Consider the following 26,432-nt stretch of genomic DNA (forward strand, 5'->3'; position numbering starts at 1 on the left):
TATGCGAAAAGATTTTGAAACGAGCGGTACGCGAGAATTAGCCACTCACCGGCTCCGACCTTTCGTAGGCAAAAAATTCGATCTTTGGAATTGGACGAATAAAAGGTCGTTGAAAATAGGTAGATGAGATAAAGACATATTAATCGTTATTATGGCGTAGGACAAGTGTCGCTCAAACAAAGGGGAGATGATGAATTAATAGAACAAAGTAATTCGATGGATGAGAAAAGTTTGAAAGAAATAACATTCGTAAATTGTGAGATGTCAATAGAGATTTATTTATCGTTTATTTATTGCAAGTTATATATTTTTATTCATAATCAAGTATATAAGAAAACGAATAAATGATCATGTTTCGTACAATGGTTGCTAAAAAGAAGGACTCGTTAATTTTATTATCGTAGATAATCTACGATATGTCGATCGTTCCTCGATCCTTTCTTCATGCTTCTCGACGATCGTCGATGGATTTGTAATACGCGCGAAAATGCAAATATTCGAAGCACCGAGAGATTATATAATTGAGTCGTAGAGACTGCGTCATCTCTGGACAAGGAAGCGAATTAAAATGTAATCCCGCGTTTTTCGTCTATCACCTCGATAAGGTTAGAATTTGGAACTATTCGACGAATAGTTTCTGATAATACAAATTTGCGTTAAATCGACGCCAATTCTAGTTTGACCACGACGACGACGACGACGACGACGACAACTACGACGACGACGACGACGACGACGACGACGACGACGACGACGACGACAATGAGGACAAAGACTGGTACTTCAGTCGTTGAAAAGAAGGAGAAGAGGATCGATCGCGTGTAAGGAGGTAAGGACACATGGTCAATAGCCACTTATATCGTTCTGTCGACGAATCGGCAACCTTATTTAATTCGACAAAATAATCGCTTTTTCATATATAATTGAACCTATTCGAACTATTGAAGAGATCGTGTCAATTTAATCATGTTCCGTCGATATCGTAGACTAGCTGGACAAGGTTAGAACGTGAGCGGACGCATGCGCGCACGAAGCCATTATAATTTAATACCTTTTCTCGATGGGAATTCACTCGTTACGAGTGTCTTCCAAAGTCCTTCCATCAAAGCGTTATCAAAAATGAATGTTATCATTAAAGTTTAATTTCGTTCGTACGATTAGACGGATTCTCTTGCTCGCGTACTTTGTCATACGTACTTGATCTCAACGTTTTAATCTCCGAATATAGGATTTATTCGTTAAGAAAAAGTAACGAATTCGTCGTTCGCATTTTACTCGCGTCATTGGGGGAAAAAGATATATACATAGAGAGAGAAAGAGTGGGAGGAAGACGCAACCAAGACGCAACCAAGACGCAAATCAAGACGGAGCCCCGCCCGATATATTTTTAACTCGATCATCCTTGTAGCAAAGGCATAGCGAGAAAATTTATCCGCAGCGTGCACGCGATGTGTCGGGCCATGATTCTAGGTTAGAAAATTCGCGAGTGCGGAAGAAACGTGCGCGCGCGTGCGTGCGTTCTTCGACTCTGTTCCAGGGAGGAAGTCTCGTACTTTTCTCTCGCGGCACTTATCTCCTATAGAAAGATAAGACGACAGATAAATGTCCAGGAAATAAGGCTGAACTTTAATCGATGCCGAGCATCGTCTTCTTTCGGAAAAGGAAGCGATAAGGAAAAAATCAAAACCTTGCCTCGCTGGTATGTACGCTCGAATCTTGGCTCGTTTCTTTTTTCTTTCTTCTCTCTCTCTCTCTCTCTCTCTCTCTCTCTCTCTCTCTCTCCCCCCCCCCCCCTCTCTCTCTCTCTCTCTCTCCGTCAACCCTCTTTGCCTCGCCATCGAACACTCCCTGCATTTCCGCCAAAATATTCTTGTTTATATCTTATGCGCATAATGACTTCTTTTTTTTTTCTGTCATCTATCATATTTCATTGGCATAATAGAAAAATAAATATAAGAAATGAGAGAGGAAGGCGAAAAGACGATCGACGCGATCGATCGGAAAAGGCGCGAAGGCTGTGCTGCTGGTGTTTGCCGAGGCGACAGCGATTAAAATAGACCGCGATTCTTCGGCCTAGTCATTATCTATTATTAGGGATTTTCGTTGGTAGTCCTAGGAGGAACTAAAAAAAAGTGCAATTTAGATTTTCAAAGGCGAACACGCCTTTCTGACGTTCCGCTTAATTTCTTGCATATAATTAATTTGCGCGGGTTCCTCGACGTCCATTGATATCGGAGCAAGTGGATTAAAGAAAGCTTCACGATTTGAATACAGGGAGCACGTATTAAAACGGAGCACTCGACGTAACATTGCAATCTGTATTCGTATTTACCTTATTCTACGTGCGCACATTCAATAGACGGAATAACGACAATGACCGTGAATTATTTTTACGCGTTATGCAATTAAACAGTATATGCATATTATTTTCCTTTTGTCTATTATACGTGTTATCTGGCAAAATAGTTAAAGGGGGCATAAAATCGACCGTACACACAAATCGGTCGGTCGGTCGGTCGGTCGGTCGGTCGAGAGAGAGAGAGAGAGAGAGAGAGAGAGAGAGGGAGAGGGAGGAAAACGCAACCACGACGTAACCAAGATGCAAACCAAGACGGAACCCCGCCCGATATATTTTTAACTCGATCTTTCTTGTAGCAAAGGCATAGCACGAAAATTTAGCCGAAGTGTGCATGCATTCTTCGGCTCCGTTCCGGGGAGGAAGTCTCGTACTTTTCTCTCGGAACACTTATCTCCTATGGAAAAATAAGACGACAAATATGTCGAGGAAATTAAGGCTGAGCTTTAATCGATGCCATATATCGTCTTCTTTCGGAAGAGGAGGCAATAGGGAAAAAATCAAAACCGTGCCTCTCTGGTATGTACGCTCGAATCTTGGCTCGTTTCTTTTTTCTTTCGTCTCTTTTCTCTCTCTCTCTCTCTCTCCCTCCCTCCCTCTCTTTGTCAACCCTCTTTGTCTCGCCATCGAACGTTCCTTGCCTTTCCGCCAAAATATTCTTGTTTATATCTTATGTGCATATTGACTTCTTTTTTTTTTCTGTCATCTATCATATTTCATTAGCATAATAGAAAAATAAATATAAATAAGGAGAGACAAAGACGAAAAGATGATCGACGCGATCGATCGGAAAAGACGCGAAGACTGTTTGCCGAGGTGACAACGATGAAAATAAATCGCGATTCTTCGTCTTAGTTATTATTTATTATTAGAGATTTTCGTTGGTAGTCCTAGGAGGAACTAAAAGTAAGTGTAATTTAGATTTTCAATGGCGAACACGCCTTTTTGACGTCCCGCTTAATTCCTTGGGTATAATTAATTTGCACGGGTTCCTTGACGACCGTTAATGTCGGAGCAAGTGCATTGAATAACGCTTCGCGATTTGAATACAAGGAGCACGTAAAACGAAACGGAAGCACTCGACGTGACATTGTAACCTGTATTCGTAATTACCTTATTCTATATGCATACATCCAATAGACGGAATATCGACAATGACCGTCAATTATTTTTTTGCGTTATGCAATTAAACAGTATATGCATATTATTTTCCTTTTGTCTATTATACGCGTTATCTGGCAAAATAGTTAAAGGGGGCATAAAATCGACCGTACACGGTCGAAAGAGAGAGAGAGAGAGAGAGAGAGAGAGACCTTTTTACAGTTCGAGACCTTGAGATTCTTATATACCCGATCCGGAATTATCTCTTCTGGATTATAAAAAATTCTTATAATTTCGTACCTTGATAAGCGCGACTCGTTGATATCCTACTTTCTCATTTTCCTTCGATTTGTGCGAAAAGCATCGTTTCTTATTCTCTCGGGCGGAGGGACGATTGCCGTAAGAAACGAACTTACGCGTCTGGAATCGCTTTTATAGATATAACGACGCACGACTCTGAATGATCATTTATATATTCCGATCGTGTAGATTCACGAGAGGGCTTCTACGAAGAACGTGGCCTTCGACCGACTCCCCGCATCGCATTCGACGCAGTCGGATATATATTGTAAATGCTCGACCGATAAGTCTGACGATTTTAACGAACGAACGCTTCTTCCTTTCTTCCTTGTTCCGGTCATACCGAGACAGACTACCTTGGCATAACGAATTCTTTCTTTTTCAAGTTTTTTTTTTTTTTTCTTATAGCGAACCACGTAGATAATCGAGAACAGCATATGAAATTTTCTCCGATCGGTCGGTGATTCGAATAACGCGAGAACCGTGAACCGTTGTTTCTACCGCAAATTCTTCCTCGTGCATTAGTAACTCGAAAAACCGAAGAAAAATCGAAGAAAGAAAAAAAGAACGTTCATAAGGTCGTCCAATAGGATCTTTCTTCACCCGAATAATACGTTTCGATACGTTCGAACGAAGAATTTAGAATAGGATCGCCGTAATCGTTCTTCGTCTGAGCCAAGTTTGAGTATTTACCTCTTCTAATCGACCTCGTCCGTGTCTTCCGTACGACGATACCACCGACGTACTACTACTATCTTACTTCTTCCTTTCTATATTCTTCCATATAGCGAAATCCAAATCGAATATCCATATAGCGAAAGTTGATGCCGAACGATAAAACGATCTAACGTAACCGATCGAACGAATCGAACGAGTGCCGTATTGTAGATCGCCGAAGGAAGCGAATCTATTTCTCCTACACGCTCTATTCGATTTGTTTCTTCCTATTTCATCGCAAATATGTAATTACCCTTGCCGTCCGGCTCGGCAATTATTGCGCGTAGAAAATTGCGTGGGTATCTTACGAAAGACCGTAACTCGGCGGTTTCGGTGTCGAAAAGAGGTCGTTTAGCGAACGTTTCGCGCGCGCGCGCGCGCGCGCGTTATGTCAATTATTATAATACATACGGAATATTATCAAATGCTGTAAAGATAAGTACGATCGAGGGTTATGCCCTTTTTTCTTTCGTCGTTTGCTCTTATTCTTCCTTGGCCGAAGATATTTTTAAGAGAACTTTTTACAACAACTTTTATTTCTCCCATGAATATAAAATTATTTATTATCGAAAGAAGAATATAAACGTTTGGTCTATGAATTACTATGAATTATTGATGTATACACACAAGATTATAATAAGGTTCAAAGTGTCGATTCCTCGACCTACATACTTCCGAATACATTTCTATTACGATTATGTCTAGGTGCTTAGTAAATAAGCGCAAAGAGAAAAAACGAATGTTTTTGTCTGATCGCGCATAAGTCAGAAGGGTGCGCCATTAAATATAATCAATGTGTATACGCAAAATGCGTTTATTTATGCCTTTTCTACTGTAACTCCGACGCAAAATTACGTGATGTATTTAAAAATGCAAATGTTCCCTTTTTTTTCAGAGTCGATTGGTCGATCGGCTTTGGACTTTGTTATCGTGTCATCGTTGGAAAGATTCCTTGACCCGTTACTACAAAGTCCACCTTTTCAAGCGAACGAACGGACGAACGAACGAATGAATTTCTTGATCCGTTCCAAATCGATCCTTGAATCAAATCTTTCGGACGATCTTCTTCCCGGACGATTCTTAGATCATCTATGTCAATACATGATTATCCAAATACGTATATATATATATATATATATAAATTTTCTTAGAATTTGTAAAATTTTTTAATTCATTTACCATCGTTTACAAAAAAATTAATGGCTACTCATTTCCTTGCCAATGTTATTTCAAATAACGTCATCGACGTATTTCTTGCTATTAATGAAGGCATTGAAGACAAAGGCTATTTCAATGCTTGATCAAATTCGTATAATTACGTGGATAATGCAGCATATTCGTACGTACATGTGTGTATGTAGCATGGTTAAGAGATTTACGGATACTCCTCGGCGCTATAAGAGAATGGAAAGAAGAGCGTGACATCGCGGAAGGTAGATAGGATGGGGAGATCCGTGTATCAACATGGCGACTCGGTTAAAAGCAATGAACCGGCGTCGGATCTGTCAGTCCGCAAGCCGCGCGCTCAGTCCGCTTATCTACGTGTACATATATATGTATATATATATATATATATAGTTGTAGCTTTTTCACCGATAGTTTATACCCTTTCTTTCTCTCTCTCTCTCTCTCTCTCTCTCTCTCTCTCTCTCTCTCTCTCTCTCCGACCCCCCCCCCTCCCTTGTTGCCACTCGCCGTCCTATCTCGGTGGTCAATTTTATACATTTTCGTATTGTTTCTTTTTTCTTTCCTTTCCTACATTCTTGATTTTTGTTCTAAAAATTTGTTCATTATAAAAGCAGGAAAAGAAGAGGGAGAGGGAGGGAGGGAGGGAGGGAGGGAGGGAGAGAGAGAGAGAAAGAGAGAGGGACAAAGTCGAAGAGAAGGAAGAAAGGAGAAAGTCGTTCGATCGGTTTATCTTGTTCATAGTGTTGTCGTCGAGTAACGCTTGTGTGTGTGCATCGAGTTCTCATAAAATCGGCATTGTTACGCCAAGCTATTACGCATACGGGACTGACTACGTTGGACTTTCTTGGGGATTTTGGTAAGCGATAAATGAATCATCGTTCGCATCACTATTCCAATTCGTCGATTTAAATATTTATTTCGTATTCATATTTTATTGAATATTAATAGAAGAAGAAGAAGAAGAAAAAGAATCTCTTTGATTTGCAATTGCGAATATGATAAATTTCGGCTAAATTTCCTAACTTGTCACGACTTTGTCGCGTTTTACGCGAGGGACGTATCGATAAGAGATGGAGAATAAAGAGATTGCGAAAAATCTTATCCAAGAAGAAATCGATACGATTCCTTCTTTTGTCATTAACGATGCATCTGATACATGCACGTGCTCATTCGATTTCAGTTCGATTCGCGGTTCGTCTCTGTTGAGGACGAGAGAGAAAGGAAGAAAGGAACGTGATAACATTTAATGGACATATTTATAGTCGTTTACTAAGCTCAGTCGCTCCGTGGGGGGCCACGAGTAACTTGGCTCCAAACAAATTCATTTTGTCTACGGCGAAAGCGAGAATAAATCATATAAATATATTTTTTCCAATCTTCGCGTTACGTCCTACAATCTCTATAACATTACATTTGAGACTTGAATAGGAAATGATAGATCCGATATCGAAGTGTCCTGTAAATATTTTGGAAACAAAAAAAAAAAAAAGAAACGTACGCGCACCAATAGAATTTCGCGATCGTATTTAAGATTAACTATAGAAAATAAACATGGAGGAAATTTTCGCCGACATCACTGTCGGCCTTATGTCTTTTACCTCGGTAAGCTTAACGAATTGCCAACCGACGGATGGCGGGCGGGCCGTCATCGGTACACAAGGTCGAGCGTGCACCTTAAACGGCAACTTCCTCTTACTATCTAATAAATACTTTAGAGTAATTTCGAATAGTATTGCGTATAACCTCGACGCTATCTTACCCATATCTCGAATTCTTTAATATCGTTACCCATTATCGATTACAACTTCGACACGTGTTCTCGGGAAAAAATAAAGAAGCATAACTCTTTATTTCTTTCGACCGATTCGTCATCCTCTCCTACAAATTCTACTTTCATTAGATACCTACAAACGCTAATTTCATTTGACATTAGTAAAATTAATAAATATAGTCATTTTCATCGTTCCTCGTGATACCATTATTTGTAATAAACCCGATAAGGAAGTATTATTGTTATAATAATTGGTTCTCTGCGTGCGAGAAACGTGCATTCTCAGATACATCTCTTGGAAAGTAACGTAGCTCTCTCGGTTTCTTCAACCTCTCCGTCCGCGAATCCCTATCTTTAGAAATAAATCGAGCACGCTAGCTTTCGAGGATAACGACCGGCCTGTTGTTATGCGCGATAAAATACGTAAACTATTGTGACGATGGGAAGGAAGAGGAGAGGTTTTTCCAACGTCACCTTTTCAAATCCACTTGTAGGTGGATACATACTTAATGTAGCGTAAACTCAAATAGGATCGCTTTGTCTCAGCACATGCTCGTCACACACACACACACACACACACACATATATATATATATATACCTATCTCGTAAACGGATTTTTATCGAAAGACTATTGGCTAAGAATGAACGGTCAACAAAGACGTCTCTCAAGACGTTAAGCGATTTGTCGTTATATTTTGGTTCGATTCGATCGCGCGCTCATTCGTTTCTCTAACAACGAAAAGTGAGCGAGACGAGAGAAAAAAAAATGTAAAAGAAATACGTGTGCGCGTGTGTATATTTTTTTTTCTTCTCGCTATGAAAAGTACTATCGATTCGGTTTGACCTTATTTTAAAAGTACATACTCGTCGCGTAAATCGAGATACTCCGCGATTGGCACAACGTTTACAAAACATGCCATGTCTCAAGGATTACGAAACGCGAGCTCCTCTTTTCTATCGGCTCGCTCTTGCACACGTTTAAAAGTTATTTACCTGAGTCGCGTGGACATCTTGACATTGTAGGTACGTACGATACAAGTCGTGTCTCGAATTCAAATCGAGTCGAAATCGAGTTGATTTTGAAAGCAAAGAACTATTGAAGGAAACAAATTTCTAATAGTATTTACCTAAATAGAATGTCATTTCTTATAAGTGACTCATCTCCGTAAACGATTTTTTAGACGATTGTATTAATATGATCCTCAACGAGTGCCGGTAAGAAGCTATCGTGATAGAGTAGAGCGATAACGTACGGATCGTCTGTGCGTTTGTATAATGATAAATTGAGCGACGTACGATAATGGATAATAAATCATTCGACGAGATATACAGAGATTTTTGATGCCAAGAAAGATGCCAAAACGAAAAGAGAAGAAAATGTTAAATTTTGGTGTTCGTGATCTCGGGCAAGACACAAATGCACGCCAACTTTTCTATTTATTACATGAGAGAAGATTGCGACATACGAATGTGAATTTTCTGAAACAAATCGAATCTTGCTTTCTCTCGACCACTGGCGGCGCCGCTGCCCTCGCCTTAGTCTTAGCCGACAAATTTTGCGAGATTGTACGTCTATCAGACTATTGGAGATATATATCATAGAAACTTATGCTAAAACGAAAAGTCTTCGTTAAAGAAATGAAGTTGAAAGAGACCGCGTTAGTGCTTTCGCGTTTCTTCGTTGTCATCGTCGTCGTCGTCGTCGTCGTCGTCGTCGTCGTCGTCGTCGTCGAGAAAATACTTTAATACAGCGATTATATAAAAGGAATTGTTTCTCTCTCTCTCTCTCTCTCGCTCGATCGCTCGCTCGCTCGCTCGTTCATTCGTTCTCTCTCTCTCTTTTGCGCTCAACTCGTAGTCCGCTCTCTTTCCTCATCACGACGTAGCATCACGCGCTGCCATTAATACGTTAGGCCTTATGGCAGCGCGGTGCGCTCGCGCGCACCCGCGAAACTCCGTAAGTCGCGAGTTCTTTCAGCGAGTTCTCTCAGCTATGCACTTTCGCTCCTCGCCGTTGCGGCTGCTGGGTACGATGGTGCATACTAGTGCTCGATATCCAGACGACTTTTTCCATTGCAAGAGGAACGCGCTTCTAAGATCTTACAGGTGCGAGAATGACGGGTCTCTCTGCGATTTAATATTTATCTCTTAAATATATCACGCTCGTGGGTGGGTGTGTGTGTGCGTGTGCGCCTTTGCGTTACAACAACCTTGCCCCGTTTCATCTTTATCATTCTTTCTAATAACATGTCGCACGTGCCAATATACAATCCCTTCATCCCACGTTACAACGGATAATAAAACTATCGCGAAATTATATACCTTTTAGATCGATCGAAAATTTCGTAAATACATTTGCGTTTGAAGATAAGAGAGAACAGAACGTAACACGGTCGCCTTTCTGCACTCTATGAGAACGGGCTACGTATCGGCCTCGATGCAGCCTCTAATTGCCATCTTTAAGTTTAAAGTGAACTCAATTGCTTTCCTACGGTCACATGATCGTTGAATCTCGTCAATTCTCAGAGGCCTATTCAAATTAATCCCTTTGTCCTTTGCGACTTTTCCCCACCGATAAAAATGGAATTTCTTCGAGGAATAAAGTATAATCGCCGATGAGGAGCAGAAGGAGAGTCGTACGTACATTTTTCTCTGCCGTTTAGCATCGGATAGAGACCAACGATACGTTGGTATAAAATGACGAAAAAAAAGGTAGGTAGGTAGGTATAGATAGATAGATAGTTTCGTAGCACACATACAAACGCGTAACGATGAACGATTTTCTTACGCAACGACACAATCCTCTCTCGCTCTTTTGCAATATACGTACACACCCACACAGATACACGCGCGCTCGAGCAAAGACAGACAAGCAGACAGATACGAGTTTGAGCTCGAGCATGTGGAAGCCATGGCCCGTTTTCCGTGCTCGAACCGTTATTATGTATACAGTTTTCGCAATATATTCTCAAGGTATTTTGTTTGCTTGACGCGTTTTCGAGTTTTCGTTTTGCAAGCGAGCAAAAGGATCGGTTGCGATGATTTTGCGATCATACGCAAGGTAAATATACGATTTCTATCAGCGAAGGACAAGAGGAGCCTGAAAGAGCCGATCTCCTTAGCATCGATACCAATTGGTACACCTGAAAGATTTGGATAGACCCAATCTATGCCCATGTACACGTAACACACCGCGACATTTATAATAGGTCGAAGGACATTTCTTTCGAATTCCTCCAATCTCCCTCCAGCGTGAGATGAGGAAACACATTGGGAAGGGGAAAAAAAAAAAGAGAGAGAGAGAGAGAGAGAGAAAAAGAAGAAAAAGAAAAGAGAATTAAAAATTAAAAGGTAAATGTTTAGCTCGAGATAAAGCGCGCTCGGTCTAATCGATTCATAAAGAATATGCGTCCGTATAAAACGCGTGTACTTGACTTACGTGAATGCGCGCGATCGTAATACGGAAATTCGAGGTCGCTTCGATTCATGGTCGATTTTATAATGTTCGGTCTGGACGTAGGCGAAATACATTATGAAAATAAAAATAAAGGAGTTCTGGAGCGCGTGTCGGACTTTCGAATAAAAGTTCGACGAAGAATATTCTTGTCTCCGGGCGGACGTTATGCAATGCGCTCGCGCTCGCATATATAATCTTAATGCTACTATCGCAAATACCTAAGCCTAGGCTGGCATAGGCGATTCTTCGCGCGCGATACTTCGTCCAAGAAATGGCGTTATTTCCTGGAGAAAAATTTTCCACGAGCCAACGATCGTTATCCGGGCTCGAGGATGAGAGAACGTTTCGCTCAAGTAACGAGTCGCGTCAACTTCGATCTTAAGAACTTTTTATTTAATTACGATTCTCTTTTCGCGATGCCCCCCCCCTCCTCTCCCTCTCTCTCTCTCTCTCTCTCTCTCTCTCTCTCTCTCTCTCTCAGAGAACAGATTAATAGGGGAAAGGTCGTACGTCGAACGAGAGAAGACGCGCCGACGCTTTACGAAACTTTCCTCGCTAATACAATGTGCTCGGCTCTCTATCTATCTTTCTACAGAAATATCTACAAGATTTCTCTTATATTCGACGAATATATGCGATGTATGTAATTCATAGATATATGTCGTCGAATATAAATCCTCTGTACGAGCTAGTATAGAACGAATTCTTAAGCGCCGCGTACTCTTCGGTTTCTTCGGCAGATATCTGCATTTATTTGCAAAACGTGACTTCTTTGTTTCAGGAGGGATACGTGCCGAGCCTTTATTCTAAATTTCCAGGACGAAGCTGTCTGCCCTCGTCCATAAACAAAATGTCGATTATAATTCAATACGTGGACCGGTTCCACGAAATCTTGGACAAACACGCAGGTATGTACGCACTTGAACCTATCTCGTTTAACATATACCAATCGCGCATCTACGTGTATACGCATAGGTATATATTCCATGAGAGATATTATTTAGCTTTCAATACTCGTCGCGGAGCCCTCGAACAAGTGTCATCTGATCTTCAAGGTCATTTCTTCGAGACGCAAACCGGAAACACTATCGATCGCTTTTTCTATCGATCCTTCCTCGTTCATAAGTTTCCTTTCGATGGCTCTGTCGAGCTAACGATTCTTTCTTAATCATTTTGCCTCTTTTATTGGCCTATTAATGCCAATTTATTTTTTTCTTCGATCGTGACGTTGAATAAAACGATTTAAATACTGGATTTCTTTGCACGAATAGTGACATTTTTTTTCTTTCCACGACGGCTATATCTGATTATTTACTGACGGAAATATACGATTATTCAATAACGTCACGTAAAAGTAATTTTAACAAAGATCATTAAAGTTAACGTTTAACGTTTATATAATGAACAAAATTCGAGTTTTTTTTCTCTTTTCTCTCTCTCTTTTTTTTTCTTTTTTTTTTTTTTTTTTTTTTTTTTTTTTTCCAAAGGAACGATGGTCGAACGAATCCGAAGAGAAACGGATCCCGATCGTTAAGTCGCTAATTAAAGTCGAGAAGAAGATTCGACATCGGCCAAAAGTGGATAAGCGTTGTCTCCTTCGCGTTTTACAATCTCGTTAATAAGCTCTAATCTATTACAATTTCCATTTCTCTCGACAGATGCTTCTTTCTCTATAAAATAATTTATTGACTGGCATACACGTAAAGGTAAATTTCAATGAATATATATATATATATATATATATATATATATATATATGTATTAGAACTGAATAATATTATTGTTGACAATTAACAGTTTAAACGACCGATAATATGTCAATGATATTTATTACTTTTTCAAAGTTATCGAAAAGCATCGTGTTTTCCTCGTGGGAATCTACTCGACGTTCGTTAAGAATGTGTCAATTACTGCCACTGTCATATTTCCGTCGAACCTATGCAAATTCAAACATTGCACGTTGCAAGACGTTGAAGAACGATGCAAAAACAACTCGATAAACTGATGAATAAAAAATACGATTTAACATTAACGTAAGTCCAAAGTGACTATTCATAAATTATCATGAACGTGCATATATGCATATTACGTTTCAAATGAAAATGATTGACTTTTGAACTTGAATCGTAAATAAAAATCGGTCGTGTAGGAAGAACAAGAAAAGTGACAAAGTGTCATAAGAGCCGATGCTACCGGATTGTAAACAAACATCGTCACGCGAACGTCGAATGCGTTCGTAGATTCGATCGTATTTATTCATAGTTTGTATCTAACGTGTCGGGTGATTTCGACGATAGGACAGGCAGGAAACGTTAACGCAAGAAGGAAATACAGTGGAGAAATACGCGATGGTATATGCGTTGATTGAGAGTTAATGATTATAAAGAAATTAATAATACGCAAAGATGCTTATATTGTTTATTTGAATGATTAAAACTTTTATCGTTTGCACCGTTCGTTCCTTTTCTATAGACGCACGAACGACGAACTGGCTATTGATGAGATCTCCCTTTCCAACTCTATTCATATGTCTTACTTATATATACATCGTCAAAGTTTTGGGACCAAAGCTGATGGAAAATCGAAAGCCCTTTCAACTGACGAACGTTCTCATAGTTTATAATTTGTTCCAAGTGATCTTCTCGGCGTGGCTCTTCCATGAGGTAAGCCCTTAACAATTTCTTTCCCCTCTTTCATCCTTTTCCAACGTCAAGAAAATCGTAGAGCCTTTAACGAATTTATCGATATCATCATCCATCACTCGTTAACTTGTTGTCACTTCGATACGCGAGAATATCTTCTAGCGCTACCTTGGTAGCGCTCCGATTGGACAGAGATCAATCGACCAGCCGAGAGTACGTTGCACCCACGGATTTCTATGTTAGAACAGCATAATTTCATTTATTTTGGAAATACAGTGCCTGATGGGTGGATGGTGGAGCCACTATAGTTTCCATTGTCAGCCTGTGGATTATTCGAACAGCCCGACCGCAATAAAGGTAAGTTATCAACGAGCGATGTTAGTTACATGAGAGGACTCTCGTCGATCTTGAAAAAGAGAATAAGACATGTGTGCAACGAGACCATTATGGACTGTAACAAACTCGTCGTTGTAGATAATAGTAGTCTTTAAATTGGTTCATCCTATTATGCTTGGCTGACGGGACGTGGATGATGCAATTGCATTTTTTTTCCTCTCAACATTCATACTTTTTAGCATTCGTCTTTGGACTTTTGTAGATAGAGCAATAAGAGGAAAGAAATGGTCGAAAGAAAAGCAAAAAAGAATTCAGCGTTTTTCCATTTCAATCACTTTCGAAGAACTTCATATTCCATATTCGAAAGTATCTATTCGGTTGGCAACTAAGTGATTGCGGATTTTGTCGTTTCCTTCTTATTTGAAATCCGGCAATCACTTAGTTGCCAACCCAATACAATACTATACGCTTATATTTTCTAGTCTAATTTCTTTCTTTTTCCTCTCTCTCTCTCTCTCCCCCCCCCCCCCCCTCCCCTACCCCCTCCCCCTCCCCCCTCTCTCTCTCTCTCTCTCAAGTAGCATATTGACGGTTGTGGTTGCAGATAGGAATGTCCGGATGGCTGACTGGAGAGTATTCTTTAAAGTGTCAACCTGTAGACTACAGTGAACGACCCCAAGTACTAAGGGTGAGAGGTCTTGTGTTCCCTATTAACCCATTAAAGTAATTATGTACTAATAAATTGTACAATTGCTTGCGATTTTTTTACGATAGTAGTAACGTTTGATCCGAGAGTAGTAACGTTCGATCGATCCGATTAAGCAGCTGATTCAATTTAAATAATTAATATATTGGTAATTATGATCCGATCTTTAATACTTTCAAATGAAATTGTGTAAAATTTGAAGTTCTAACTTTATGTAACTAACATATTAACAATAAGATAGATAATTAGATGAAGAAAACAAGTAGTGTTGGTAATTGTAGTTGATAAAAGTAATATTTGGTAGATACTAGCATAATCATTATTTAATGTTGTAATATTGCTATATATGTATATAGAGGGAGTAATGAGTAGACCAGCTTCGTGCTTATTCATAGATTTTTTCCTATTTCTTTTAACATACGACGAGACTAGAATACGATCGACTTACGCCATAGTATCGTATCAATTGCAAAGTGAAAAGAAAGAGAAATAAACTAATCGTTGTGAAATGATGGAACTATTAGATGGAATATAAATAAGAACATTAATCATATCGATGATCTTAGATGGTGCACGCCAGTTGGTGGTATTACTTTTCGAAATTTACGGAATTCATGGATACGGTAAGCGGCACCACAATCATTCTAACTATCTCTAATGAAGTGAACAGTAACCCTGAGATGCAATGCTTTATCTTTCAGATCTTTTTTGTACTGAGAAAAAAAAACAACCACGTGTCGACGCTTCATGTTATCCATCACGGCTGCATGCCAATGTCCGTCTGGTTTGGCGTTAAATTCACTCCTGGTATGTCATTCGCGCGCGCGCGCGCGCGTGCGGGAGAGAGAGAGAGAGAGATATTTCGATCTGATATGTATATACAGACATGTTCCATCTGATATAATTTGGAATCATCGTTTCAGGCGGTCACTCAACCTTCTTTGGATTACTCAACACCTTCGTACACATTGTCATGTACACGTACTATCTACTAGCCGCTCTAGGGCCAAAAATACAGCCTTACCTCTGGTGGAAAAAGTATCTTACGGCCTTCCAAATGATCCAATTCGTATTAATAATGATACACGCCTTCCAATTGCTCTTCATCGACTGCGATTATCCGAAAGCCTTCGTCTGGTGGATCGGCATGCACGCCATTATGTTCTTCTTCCTCTTCAACAAGTTCTATCAGCAAAATTATCAACAAAAGAAGACTACTAAAAAGATGACAAGTAATGGTATTGCAAATGGCAAAGCGTACGGCGTCATCTCAAATGGCAATGTCGCCAGCAACGGCACGATAAGAAGGGATGCTGCGGATTATTACGTTAAAGGAGAGAGTTTAGCAGCGACGGAATTCAACCTTCGAAAAGGTTATCTTTTGAACGAGTGACCCAAGCAAAAAATTCATCGTCGTTGTTCTTCCTCTTCTTTGCCACCAAATGCCTTCAAGTCACATCGAGAGCTCGTTAAAATGATAACCGCAACGTGGATCTCTCCTCCTTGGCTCATCCATCTTCCTCATTTGATATTCAACACTATTGTTTTTTTTATCTCTCCAAACGTTGTCCCGTCCTTTAAACTTTCACTTCCTCTTCCTTGCCTTCATAGGTACTTTTCCAAAATCTACCGAGTTAAAGTTAAAGACGAAAGGAGAATAATTTTTATTCGACCAAAATTCGCTTTTTCATCCTCTTTCCCCTTTATCCCGTTCGAAAGGTATATACGTATATCGTTGGATGACACGTGTCTTTTTAAAAAAGAGGAGATTAAAGGGAAGCGCGCGTCAGGGCCGTCGCGTCTACAACAAAAGCACATGCTTACAAGTACGTAATGACGATTTCGTTTCGCGATATCGTCTCTCTTGGGATTTCTTTTCTTTTTTTCTATAAATCAAATGATAATAATTAATCGATACGTTTAAGATACGCGTTTCCGTATCTTGGAAATACTTTACCGCAAAACTCTCGCTATCGAAGGAATCGTGACGGTGGAAGGAAATCCTCTTAGAGATCGGTTAACTTTCTTATTCCATCGTTCTTTTTACTCGTTTCCTCGTTGCATTCCATAAGATTTGCGATGTGAATATTATTATTTCGACTTGCTCGAACGAATAGCTTCGTGAGAATATCTGACTTGTTAAAGTGGAATATATAGGCGAGCTCGCGATGCGTCTAATGTTGTACATAATAAATTGAACGGGCAGTAATGTTAAACGATGAGGAACAATGCAACCGTAAGCGTAGCGACTTGTGTCGTGTCTCGCGCGTCCACGTGTATCTGTCTGCTGTTTGTCTGTCTGTCTGTCTGTCTGTCTGTCTGTCTGTCTGTCTGTCTGTCTGCTGCTGTGTGTGTGTGTGTGTGTGGAATAGAATGCGTGCGTGCGTGAATGCCATGACGTCGCGCAAAGCGAAGGAAACCGTGGTCTCGATGATGTTTTTCAAAAAAGAAAAAGAAGAAAAAAAAAGAAAGACATACGTATATGTGTGCGTGCATGAGTGTTTGTGCGTGTATATGTATACTCTAAGGACGATCGTAATCGTACTTCTGGTTACTCGTTCACCAGCTCGTTCGATTTTTCGACTTCATTTTTATTCGCATTACATTCAATTACGACCACCAATTTCACTCGCTTTGGATGTCTCTCGTACAACCCTGTATATAGATAGATTAGTTTTGTATTATCTAGAAAGATCGAGGTATATGATGCTATGCCGTCAATACACCACTAATGAAATGATATATACATGTGTGTGTGTACGCGTGCGCGCGCGTGCCTGCGTGCGTGAGAATGAATTAAAGGGGATGATAATGCGATTACTTCCTCGAGAATATAATCTTTGGAGATAGTAAATAAGCGCACGATAATCATAATTAATGTGCGCGTGCATATTTGTGTGTACAAATGTTAACACTCGTCGAGATCAAAGAAATATTGTTTTACATATTTGCGGCTATGTACATAAGGATTCTTCGATAATGCGCCCTCTACAATATCTTTTGAAAAGATAGCTTTATTATTACTTTCTTTTTCTCTCTGCCCAAAAAGGATCATTTGTTCGGTCCCCCTCTCGTTACATTTGAACGAGATTAAGATCTCTATTAAAAGGAAAGAAAATAATAATAAGGAGAAGCTGCTAATTATTCTTCTTTCTATCGGCAGGGAATTTGAAGTTGTATCGTTATAAATATTCCTCCGCATTCAAAAGCCGACTTATTGTATCACACGTGAATACTGCCTAGTTTGTATTTGAAATATTCAGTCAAATCGGGGTGGGTTAATAAAGTAGGAGAGAATTGTACAATATTATATTCTTATATAGGGGTATGTTTTATAGTCAAGTTTATGAATTTGCGATGAGTCCGTTCGCGACACATGATGTATTTTTGTTAATAATAAAATACTATGCATTATTGGAACGAACGACAATTTGAAACTAGCGCTACACAGATAATTCGTTATTGGAACGCTATCGACCGCATAAAATTTATACGTAAAACGTGATAACTCGTAGCTCAGATGGCGCTGCGAAAAGGTTTAGGTAAGCCTCATTTGGTATAATTCCCCTTAACGAATTTTTCCATCGAAAAATATAGAAAATCTTCTTTTATGCGATCCTTTTTATGAAAAAATAGTCAGTTCCATCGTCATATAAAATGACCTAATCCTTTAAAATATATAGAAAATAAATAATATTTGCGAGACGGTAGTCACCCTTACAATACCATTTATCTGGAGCATTGATAATGGAAATATTGATATCGATGGGCGAGATATTCCCTTCGTCGTAAATGATTAAAGAAAATCGAAATTGTACATAAGGGAATCTAGTAGATTTCATATACGTACTTTTCTTATTTCTGGTATATTTTTACTCTCACCATGTATATGACATGACAATATTTGAAAAGTATAACGAAAATAAGAGAAGGGTATTGACAAGTTCGATATGCCGTTAAATGTCCGGAAGTAGAGAAACATGTGAGTCATTCGATGAACGCGCATCGGCTATTCGTGCGCTCCTATCGTCACTTTTCCTTTCTTTCCCGCCCACGAAAGCGAGCCATTTGTAATACGATTTAGCGACATTTAACTGTTCTTTCGTCGAAAGTATATCGAAGGATAAAAGAGAGAAAATATTACTTTTCAAAATTAACGCTAATCCTAATAATATATGTATATATATATATATATATATATATTGGTTTCTCTCTCTCTCTCTCTCTCTCTAATGAAACATTCGGAAATATTAAATATAAAGGTGAGGGCATTTCTATTCGGGATCTATGTTGAGAGCCACTGTTTATCCGGTCTTCTGCTATACGTCAATGGTAAAACTGTAAAGTGATAATAAATTTTGTAAATCTTTGCGAAAGACCGAGATGGTTTGGTATGCGAGATATATCGGCATTTGAAGAAGATAAAATTTCATTTGATAACAATTATCGTAACGTAGACGCATTGCGAATTAACAATGGCGCACAGTTAGCGGCCAGCGGTATCATTGACTAGCGTGGTACGCACTTGCTGCGCGTATCTGACGTCGACCACTCTTGTCCGCGAATGACTACATGTCAAAGATCGTGAGTGTTGTCGTCGTCGTCGTCGTCGTCGTCGTCGTCGTTGGCTCATCGTTGTCGTCGTTGTCGTCGTTGTCGTTGTTGTCGTTGGGTGAAACAACGTAAAGAGGAAAGAAAGAAAGAAACCTCGGCCGGTTCAGCGGGATCAACGTCCCCCGTATTATTCAGGATGTTGGCGTTAATCAATAGGATCTTAGACTGGTTCAAGTCTCTCTTTTGGAAGGAGGAGATGGAACTCACGCTCGTTGGACTTCAATATAGCGGAAAAACTACATTCGTTAATGTTATAGCGGTACGGAACTTTTTGTTTTACTGCTAGCACGATACACCTCGCCCCGTGTTTCGAGCCGACAAAACCTAGAAAAGAATGAAGTCGAGGAATGACGAAACGATGCGACACATATATTTATTTTAAAGAGCACCGCATTTCTCCGAAAAGATCGCTAGCACGCGTGCACCATAGTTTGGTTATATTTTCTACTTCGTCTCTGCCTTAATCTTAAAATAATAGATTGTAAGGTGCGTTTTTAAGACTAGGTGGAACGATTGTTTATTCGTTTAATCTTTTGTTCAATCGTATTATAGATGAAAGGTCTTTAAACAATTAGCGAGTCAACGTTTGATCTTGATATATAGCTTTCCATTGAGTAGATATAACAAGAAACGATAAAGCTTTGAAAGATAGTCCATCTGCTACAGCGCAATCGACTGGCTTTTATAAATGTCAAATGTTATAGAAATGTTTTTCTTCTTTTTCCAGTCAGGACAGTTCAGCGAAGATATGATACCAACGGTCGGTTTTAATATGCGTAAAATAACTAAAGGTAATGTTACCATTAAAGTTTGGGATATTGGCGGTCAACCAAGGTTTAGATCCATGTGGGAAAGATACTGCAGAGGCGTCAATGCTATAGTATACATGGTCGACGCAGCTGATTCAGAGAAAATTGAGGCCAGTCGTAACGAATTACATAATTTACTGGACAAACCTCAGCTTTCCGGTATACCAGTTTTGGTCCTTGGAAATAAAAGGGATCTCCCTCATGCATTGGATGAAAATGGACTTATAGAAAGAATGTAAGAGATCATTATAAACAAAATGATCAATCGCATCACATTGACCTTTAATGATCATACCGTAACTATTTTTTTTCTCTTTTTTTCTTTAGGAATTTATCAGCGATTCAAGATCGTGAGATTTGTTGCTATAGTATTTCCTGCAAAGAAAAGGACAATATTGATATTACGTTACAATGGCTTATAGCACATTCCCGAAGCGGAATACGCTAATACGCATAAAACTATTGTGCTATATTCGTGTTGGAAAACCCAAAATATCGATAAAAGCATTGGGATCAATCGCACGAGGAGTGTTCAGTGGATTTTGTTCAGGATTCAGAATCGAGTCATTATCGTAGAAAAATTTCTTAAACCTAAGCTTTAGCAGTTCTAAGTTTACATACGAAGAGTTTGTGGCGAAATTAAGCGGGAGGGGGGCGAGAGAGAGAGAGAGAGAGAGAGAGAGAGAGAGAGAGAGAGAAGACAGTAAAACAAAACAATGCTTATGCCAAGTACATTTTTGTGGATTGTAACATGATGAAAAGCTCGAATAATCTGAGGGCTAGCTAGCGTTAAGGAACAATTTTTTATATTTTCGGTTTTAGATACTCGATTCAAATATCAGTGCTATTATTTGAACTTGTACTATTGGAGCATAATAGTATTTAATGATTATGATAGACCACAATGATAGCTGATACAAATACAGGCTCAAAGGTATTAATATTAATTACTATATAATACGCAATCTCTTAAAATTACTTGATAACGATTAAAAGATCACCATGTAGAGATTTAAAAGGATTGATTGCTAAATGTACATGATACGATGCTGAGTAAACTTGTATAATTAATGAAGAATAATGGACTATACGATATCAATTTATTATGCTCTATAAAATATGATTGTGTGTTATGTATATGTATATACGTATATATGCATATATACATATAAATAAAACCCTATAATCCATTTTTTAAATGGATGCTCGCCTATGTACCGAATCCTAATCTCATTGGGGAACGTATATGATTTTATTATAATACTTTATTCATCTTGTACTTTTAATTACATACGTTTACTTCATCTGCGTTTATTTGACTTTCTTCATCATTTCATACTTATTACAAATATTCCATTAAGTTGCGTCGACATTACGAATTTATATTATCCAGCATTTTATATCATCCCAGATATGTTTCCATATCCTAGGATAATGCATACGCATACCGCAGTCTTCTTTTGCCGGTGAGAAGATTCTTCGTATTTTGCGCACGCGCAAGAAATTCACTTCACTCTAGATGTCGTTACCTTGATTTTGATTTAAGGTCTAATTACCTTCTTACTTGTCAAGGGACTTTACGCCGTCAACTTGTTGACTACTGTACAATCTATTGCGTTGATTAATTAATATTAAATCATGCCTCCGACAAACGACGACGAGGACGATCCTTATGCACATGCTGCTAAAGGACCTCTTAAATTAAAAAACGATCAGACCGTGAGCAAAAAGTAAGTACAACCATAGAACAGTTTGTGATTTGAGGTTAAGTTTATTTTTAAGGACTAATAATAAAATAAATATTCCTTAAATATTCTTTTATGTTTGATAATATTTTATTTCATTTACTCATTAGGAAAAAGAATAAAGATAGCAAAAGTAAGAAACTAGTGGAGATAGCCAATAAAATCGAAGAGGAGATACCAAGGAATATTGAAATAAAGCGTACAAAGGCGGAAATAGCTTTTCAAAAAATGCAAGAAAAAATGGTAATCTCTTTCCTTCGTTGGTAAACGCTGTGTGCACGCACACACAGAGTGAGAGAGGGAATAGTATGTTTCATATAGTTGGTATTTATTTCAGCAAAATGAGAGGATAAAACAGAAGGCTTCTATGACACACAAACAACGCGTCGAAGAATTCAATAGGCATTTGGATAGTTTGACAGAGCACTTTGACATACCAAAAGTCAGCTGGACCAAATAAAGGCACTGTTTATTTTTCGACACATTTTTATTTATTTAGATTATAAATAACAATCTGTGACATGGCTTATAAATAAAGCTTGTACAAGTTCATTTTAATAACTCGTATGCCGTATGAAAAAAAAGTATAGTACTATATCTATATAATATGTTTATATTTATCAATGCTTTTAGACTAATCAAATGTATAAAATTTTCATTCATTAAATAAAATTATAAAGAAAACTATCTCCAATATTCTGATATCGGTAAATAAAATAACGTTGTTATATGCACATTAATATATGTACATTAAAGCACAACTTGGACGGAATATTTAACATTTATCCATAGTCTACACTATTTTTAATACTGTTTACTATTGTTTGGTAATCGAGATAAAAGAAATTAAATGAATTTAAGTTATTTGGATTTGAATAAGTTAGTACATATGTGGTTTATATTTCGTCGAATTCGCTTTCGTCAATGACCTAAAAGAAGGTGCACGTTGCGTAGAAATCATTTTAAACGAGAGAAATTTAGTGTAGACAACGCCAGCTGTTACTGGCGGGGCCGCACATATGTACATGCATAAATGCGATTAATTCACGTTTCAACCATTTCTTAATTGTGTGTGTGTGTGTGTGTGTGTGTATATATATATATACACATATATACGTATATGTATATACACACTGTACTTGAAATTCTTCTCCATTGTAAAAATAATAAACGTCTTAAACATCGTCGAATAGAAACGATGACGATGATGATGATCAACGAGCTGTAGTCATCGAATCATTGCCAGTGTTGTAGCAAAATATAGTTTTAATAGAAAAATATATGATCTTGAAGAGATACATATGCGCTACACTCGTACATGTATAAAATTGAGCCGAGTAAGAAAGACTAAGAGTCCCGTAAGCAATAAGGGAGACGTTACGATCGCGTTATCGTTACCGTTACCATAACGGAAAACTTTAATATAGTTTTCAGTCTGCATCCATGGATTACTGCCATCATCAAAATGCATCGGGCACTGATCGCGTTCTCGTTCGTATTCCTGTAACAAAAATAGTTGACATGGTCGTCACACCGACAACAATGGCTTTCCCTTTTGCCCTTTATGTGTAACGTTAGGCAAAAAGGAAAAACAAAGTAACTACTATACGTACTTGCAATTCGAGTGCAACTGCTGCACCTTCTGTATAATTGCTACTCGTAACGTCTTGTTTAAGATCGCAAAATGGTCCGATTGCCTGAGACATTAATACTCTGTTTAAATCTGCTCTCTGATATACCCAACAACGGTACTTGCTGAAAGGATCTAATTCGTCGTATGTAATAAGATAGGATTTTAAATTTTCTTTCCAATACCCAATACATTTCATTTTATAATCGGGTTCGCCTATAATGAGAAATAATGATTTAATTGAAATAATGAATAAATAAAAGGCGCTAATAAAACCTTTTATACTTACTATAAATATCCACTGGCTTTCCTAAATAATCCACGGACAAACAATAGTTCTCATCTATGGCCACTTCTTTTTGATCTGTATCGCATACCGAAAAATCCGAAATATTTTGCTTACAATAGATATTTGGACGTGGCGACAGTGTGACACCACCCAAGATACGTGTTTCGAAAAGTACATCTCCTTTCTGCTTAAACATATATTTTCCAGCGACAGGACAACGTACGGGAACAGGATTTTTCGCTGTGGAAGAAGCGCGACGAGAAAACTAATATAGATCGAGATTAAATTGATAAAAAAAAGAAAAAAGAAAGGAAGGCGCCCTTTTTTTATGCACACCTAAAAATAAGTCGTACTTCCAATCTTCTGTATTTTGAAACTGGACCCAAGAGCAAACAGTATGAAAATCATCCTTAATAACGGCAAGGCCACGACGGTATCTAATGATATTGTGATGCCGCGTAACAACATCGAAACAAACGTAATCCCTTTGGCTATAACAGCAAATGATTTATATTATTAGCGATTTAAAAACGATAATACACACTTTATGGAGTATTTCAATCATTCTAAATATCTCCTTCATTTATGATCTTTTAGGAAATAGTCCTTAGGGCAAAGAATTTTCTTTCGTTTCTTTTTGTTTTCATTTCAAGATCGTCATCATCATGTGTATACTTTCTTTTTAACGAAATCCTACGATCTTTTCTGCGCATCTGTGTACGTATATATCATACATTTTCATTTTATCAAGTTATACATAAAACATACCAGCCATCGACCGTTAATCGTGCCATCATTATCCTACTATCCCTTAATTCACGACAAACATAAATTGTACGCCTATAACGGCCTTCGTCCGGGTACCACGTTTCGATGATATGCGTTTCATTAATGAAAACGTCCGCATCGATATTAGCAGTATTTATCCAATTCCCATGCATATCTTGAGGTAAGCGACACCCAGGTTCTACTAATTCAGCTTTGACAGGCGTAACTCTTAATCTCTCAGGACTCTTCTCGACTGTTTTCAAAGTATTACATTCTGCTGTAATCGATACACCAATGTATAAATCGTCATCGCGATTTTTTAAAAAACACCTGTACTTTTCGTCCTTTCTAGATTCTTTTGTGTTTGCTACAGCAAAAAAGTGATTCTTTTCTACGAACCAATCACCCAAACAGCTGTATTCTACCACTAAAATGAAACGACATGTGCTTAGACATATAATGATCTTTTAGAGAGAGAGAGAGAGAGAGAGAGAGAGAGAGATATTTAAATATTAATATATGAACCAACATCCGTCGAAGGTTCCTTTCATGCCCTGACACTGTTTGTAAGTTATATTGAACTTTTGATTAGTTATAAGAAACTGTGTTCCTGCTGTTTGACAAGAACGTATTTGCGCATCCGGATGATTGCATTCTCCTGTAAACCTGAATCGATTCTGCAACAAAAAATGGGATAATCTATATTTTTATATATAGGAAAAATGAAGAATCTAAGGATTCTCTAAGTATTATCGAGGAAAACTTGCCTGATAGGCAAACTGCCATACACCTTCGAGCGACGATCTACAATTCACAGGAACATAATTTTCAGAAAATAATGTTATCAATTGCTGATCAGGACGTAATCCTTTGCAGACGTTTTCTACCGTAGGTTCAACACCGGTGGGTAAATTTACACAGCTTGCTAAAATAATCATAAATTTGATATAACAACGAACAAAATGACATTTATTATTAAATCTCCTTACCTTCTAGTTTCTCTAATACATTAACCGTTCTAACAATCAGTTTTACACAATGATAACAAACATTTTTGCGAAATACAAACGTATAATTCACATGATATTCTTCCAACATATTTATACAATATCCTCGATTTGTCATAGTTTCGGCATTTATTTCTGTCAACGTGTTCCTCCCATTCTCCCAAGAAAACCAAGAGCCCCTTATTATCAATGGTATTTGGCAGGATGCAGATGCTGTAGGGAAAAAAAAGAGAGAGAGAGAGAGAAAAAGAGTCATCGTTTATTAGAAAAATATAACCTCTACATTAGTATTATTATCACTTTTAATCGTTTTACCACACTTTAACGGTTTAAAAATTTTAACGAAAAAAACATGAGACTATTTACCTTGATAAATAAAACATGTTATTAGAAATAAACACGTGATCCGTACTGCACACATTATATTATTCCGACTGCAGTTGTGCGCAATTAATGACTAAGGATGATAGATAGATAGAGAGAGAGAGAGAGAGAGAGAGAGAGAGAGAGAGAGGGAGGGCAAAAATAAAGAAAAATAAGATGTAAACTTAATAACCATACAAGATTGACTCGTAAGCAGCTTAATAATAATGACGAGACGATGAAAACATCAAAAGGCTATGCTCCACCCTATCTCGCTCCTCGATTTGTCTGTCCTCTAGGATCTCTTTTGAGAATTACAAATTTGTTTCTTTTTCGAATATCTTAGAGATGACATCTTTCTGTCAATAAATAACAATTAAACGCGCTTCATTTGAATTTAGATATGTTTAAATTTAATACTGAGAAAAATTATTTATCATTGAATTTTAATATCTATTAAAATATATTTGATATTTGTTGATAAAAAATATAGAATGAACAATATAGAAGAAGAAAAAAATTAAATAATAAGAATGAATAAATTCACTCCATAATAGTAATATAAATATATATGAAAGGTTAAACATGTGATTGAATTAATATTAAATAGCCATTATAATCAGGTATTCAT

At 38.1% G+C, this 26,432-nt stretch overlaps 4 protein-coding genes across 14 annotated transcripts; 3 read left to right on the top strand and 1 right to left on the bottom strand.

Moving 5' to 3' along the window:
- The first annotated feature begins 631 nt into the window (after window positions 1-631).
- LOC124947062 (elongation of very long chain fatty acids protein AAEL008004-like) lies at window positions 632-17,996 on the top strand. Of its 11 annotated transcripts, none has more exons than XM_047488689.1 (9): window positions 5,880-6,030; window positions 6,404-6,518; window positions 11,674-11,800; window positions 13,365-13,555; window positions 13,811-13,891; window positions 14,475-14,558; window positions 15,143-15,199; window positions 15,278-15,383; window positions 15,500-17,996. In XM_047488689.1, the coding sequence occupies exons 3-9, from the start codon at window positions 11,743-11,745 to the stop codon at window positions 15,967-15,969; spliced, it is 1,047 nt and encodes a 348-aa protein (XP_047344645.1). In that variant the 5' UTR covers window positions 5,880-6,030; window positions 6,404-6,518; window positions 11,674-11,742; the 3' UTR covers window positions 15,970-17,996. The 11 variants fall into 11 exon arrangements, with proteins under 11 accessions (XP_047344647.1, XP_047344649.1, XP_047344645.1 ...); XM_047488690.1 differs by having other exon boundaries at window positions 5,982-6,018; XM_047488691.1 differs by lacking the exons at window positions 5,880-6,030; window positions 6,404-6,518 and adding an exon at window positions 632-829.
- A 914-nt stretch (window positions 17,997-18,910) lies between these two features.
- Window positions 18,911-21,303, top strand: LOC124947074 (ADP-ribosylation factor-like protein 8B-A). Its single transcript, XM_047488728.1, has 3 exons — window positions 18,911-19,449; window positions 19,918-20,234; window positions 20,327-21,303. Exons 1-3 carry the CDS (start codon window positions 19,327-19,329, stop codon window positions 20,445-20,447), a joined length of 561 nt encoding a protein of 186 aa, XP_047344684.1. The 5' UTR covers window positions 18,911-19,326; the 3' UTR covers window positions 20,448-21,303.
- Window positions 20,795-22,431, top strand: LOC124947077 (protein FAM32A). Its single transcript, XM_047488731.1, has 4 exons — window positions 20,795-20,933; window positions 21,430-21,729; window positions 21,855-21,987; window positions 22,082-22,431. The coding sequence occupies exons 2-4, from the start codon at window positions 21,638-21,640 to the stop codon at window positions 22,202-22,204; spliced, it is 348 nt and encodes a 115-aa protein (XP_047344687.1). The 5' UTR covers window positions 20,795-20,933; window positions 21,430-21,637; the 3' UTR covers window positions 22,205-22,431.
- A 150-nt stretch (window positions 22,432-22,581) lies between these two features.
- On the bottom strand, window positions 22,582-26,091 carry LOC124947057. The gene is made up of 9 exons (XM_047488669.1): window positions 25,805-26,091; window positions 25,421-25,651; window positions 25,199-25,356; window positions 24,961-25,108; window positions 24,432-24,858; window positions 24,000-24,154; window positions 23,664-23,903; window positions 23,358-23,590; window positions 22,582-23,245 (listed from the first exon to the last, which is right to left on the bottom strand). The coding sequence occupies exons 1-9, from the start codon at window positions 25,857-25,859 to the stop codon at window positions 23,051-23,053; spliced, it is 1,842 nt and encodes a 613-aa protein (XP_047344625.1). The 5' UTR covers window positions 25,860-26,091; the 3' UTR covers window positions 22,582-23,050.
- Between the last annotated feature and the right edge of the window lie 341 nt (window positions 26,092-26,432).

The sequence above is a fragment of the Vespa velutina genome, chromosome 2 (genome assembly GCF_912470025.1).
Source record: "Vespa velutina chromosome 2, iVesVel2.1, whole genome shotgun sequence".
Lineage (NCBI taxonomy): Eukaryota > Metazoa > Arthropoda > Insecta > Hymenoptera > Vespidae > Vespa > Vespa velutina.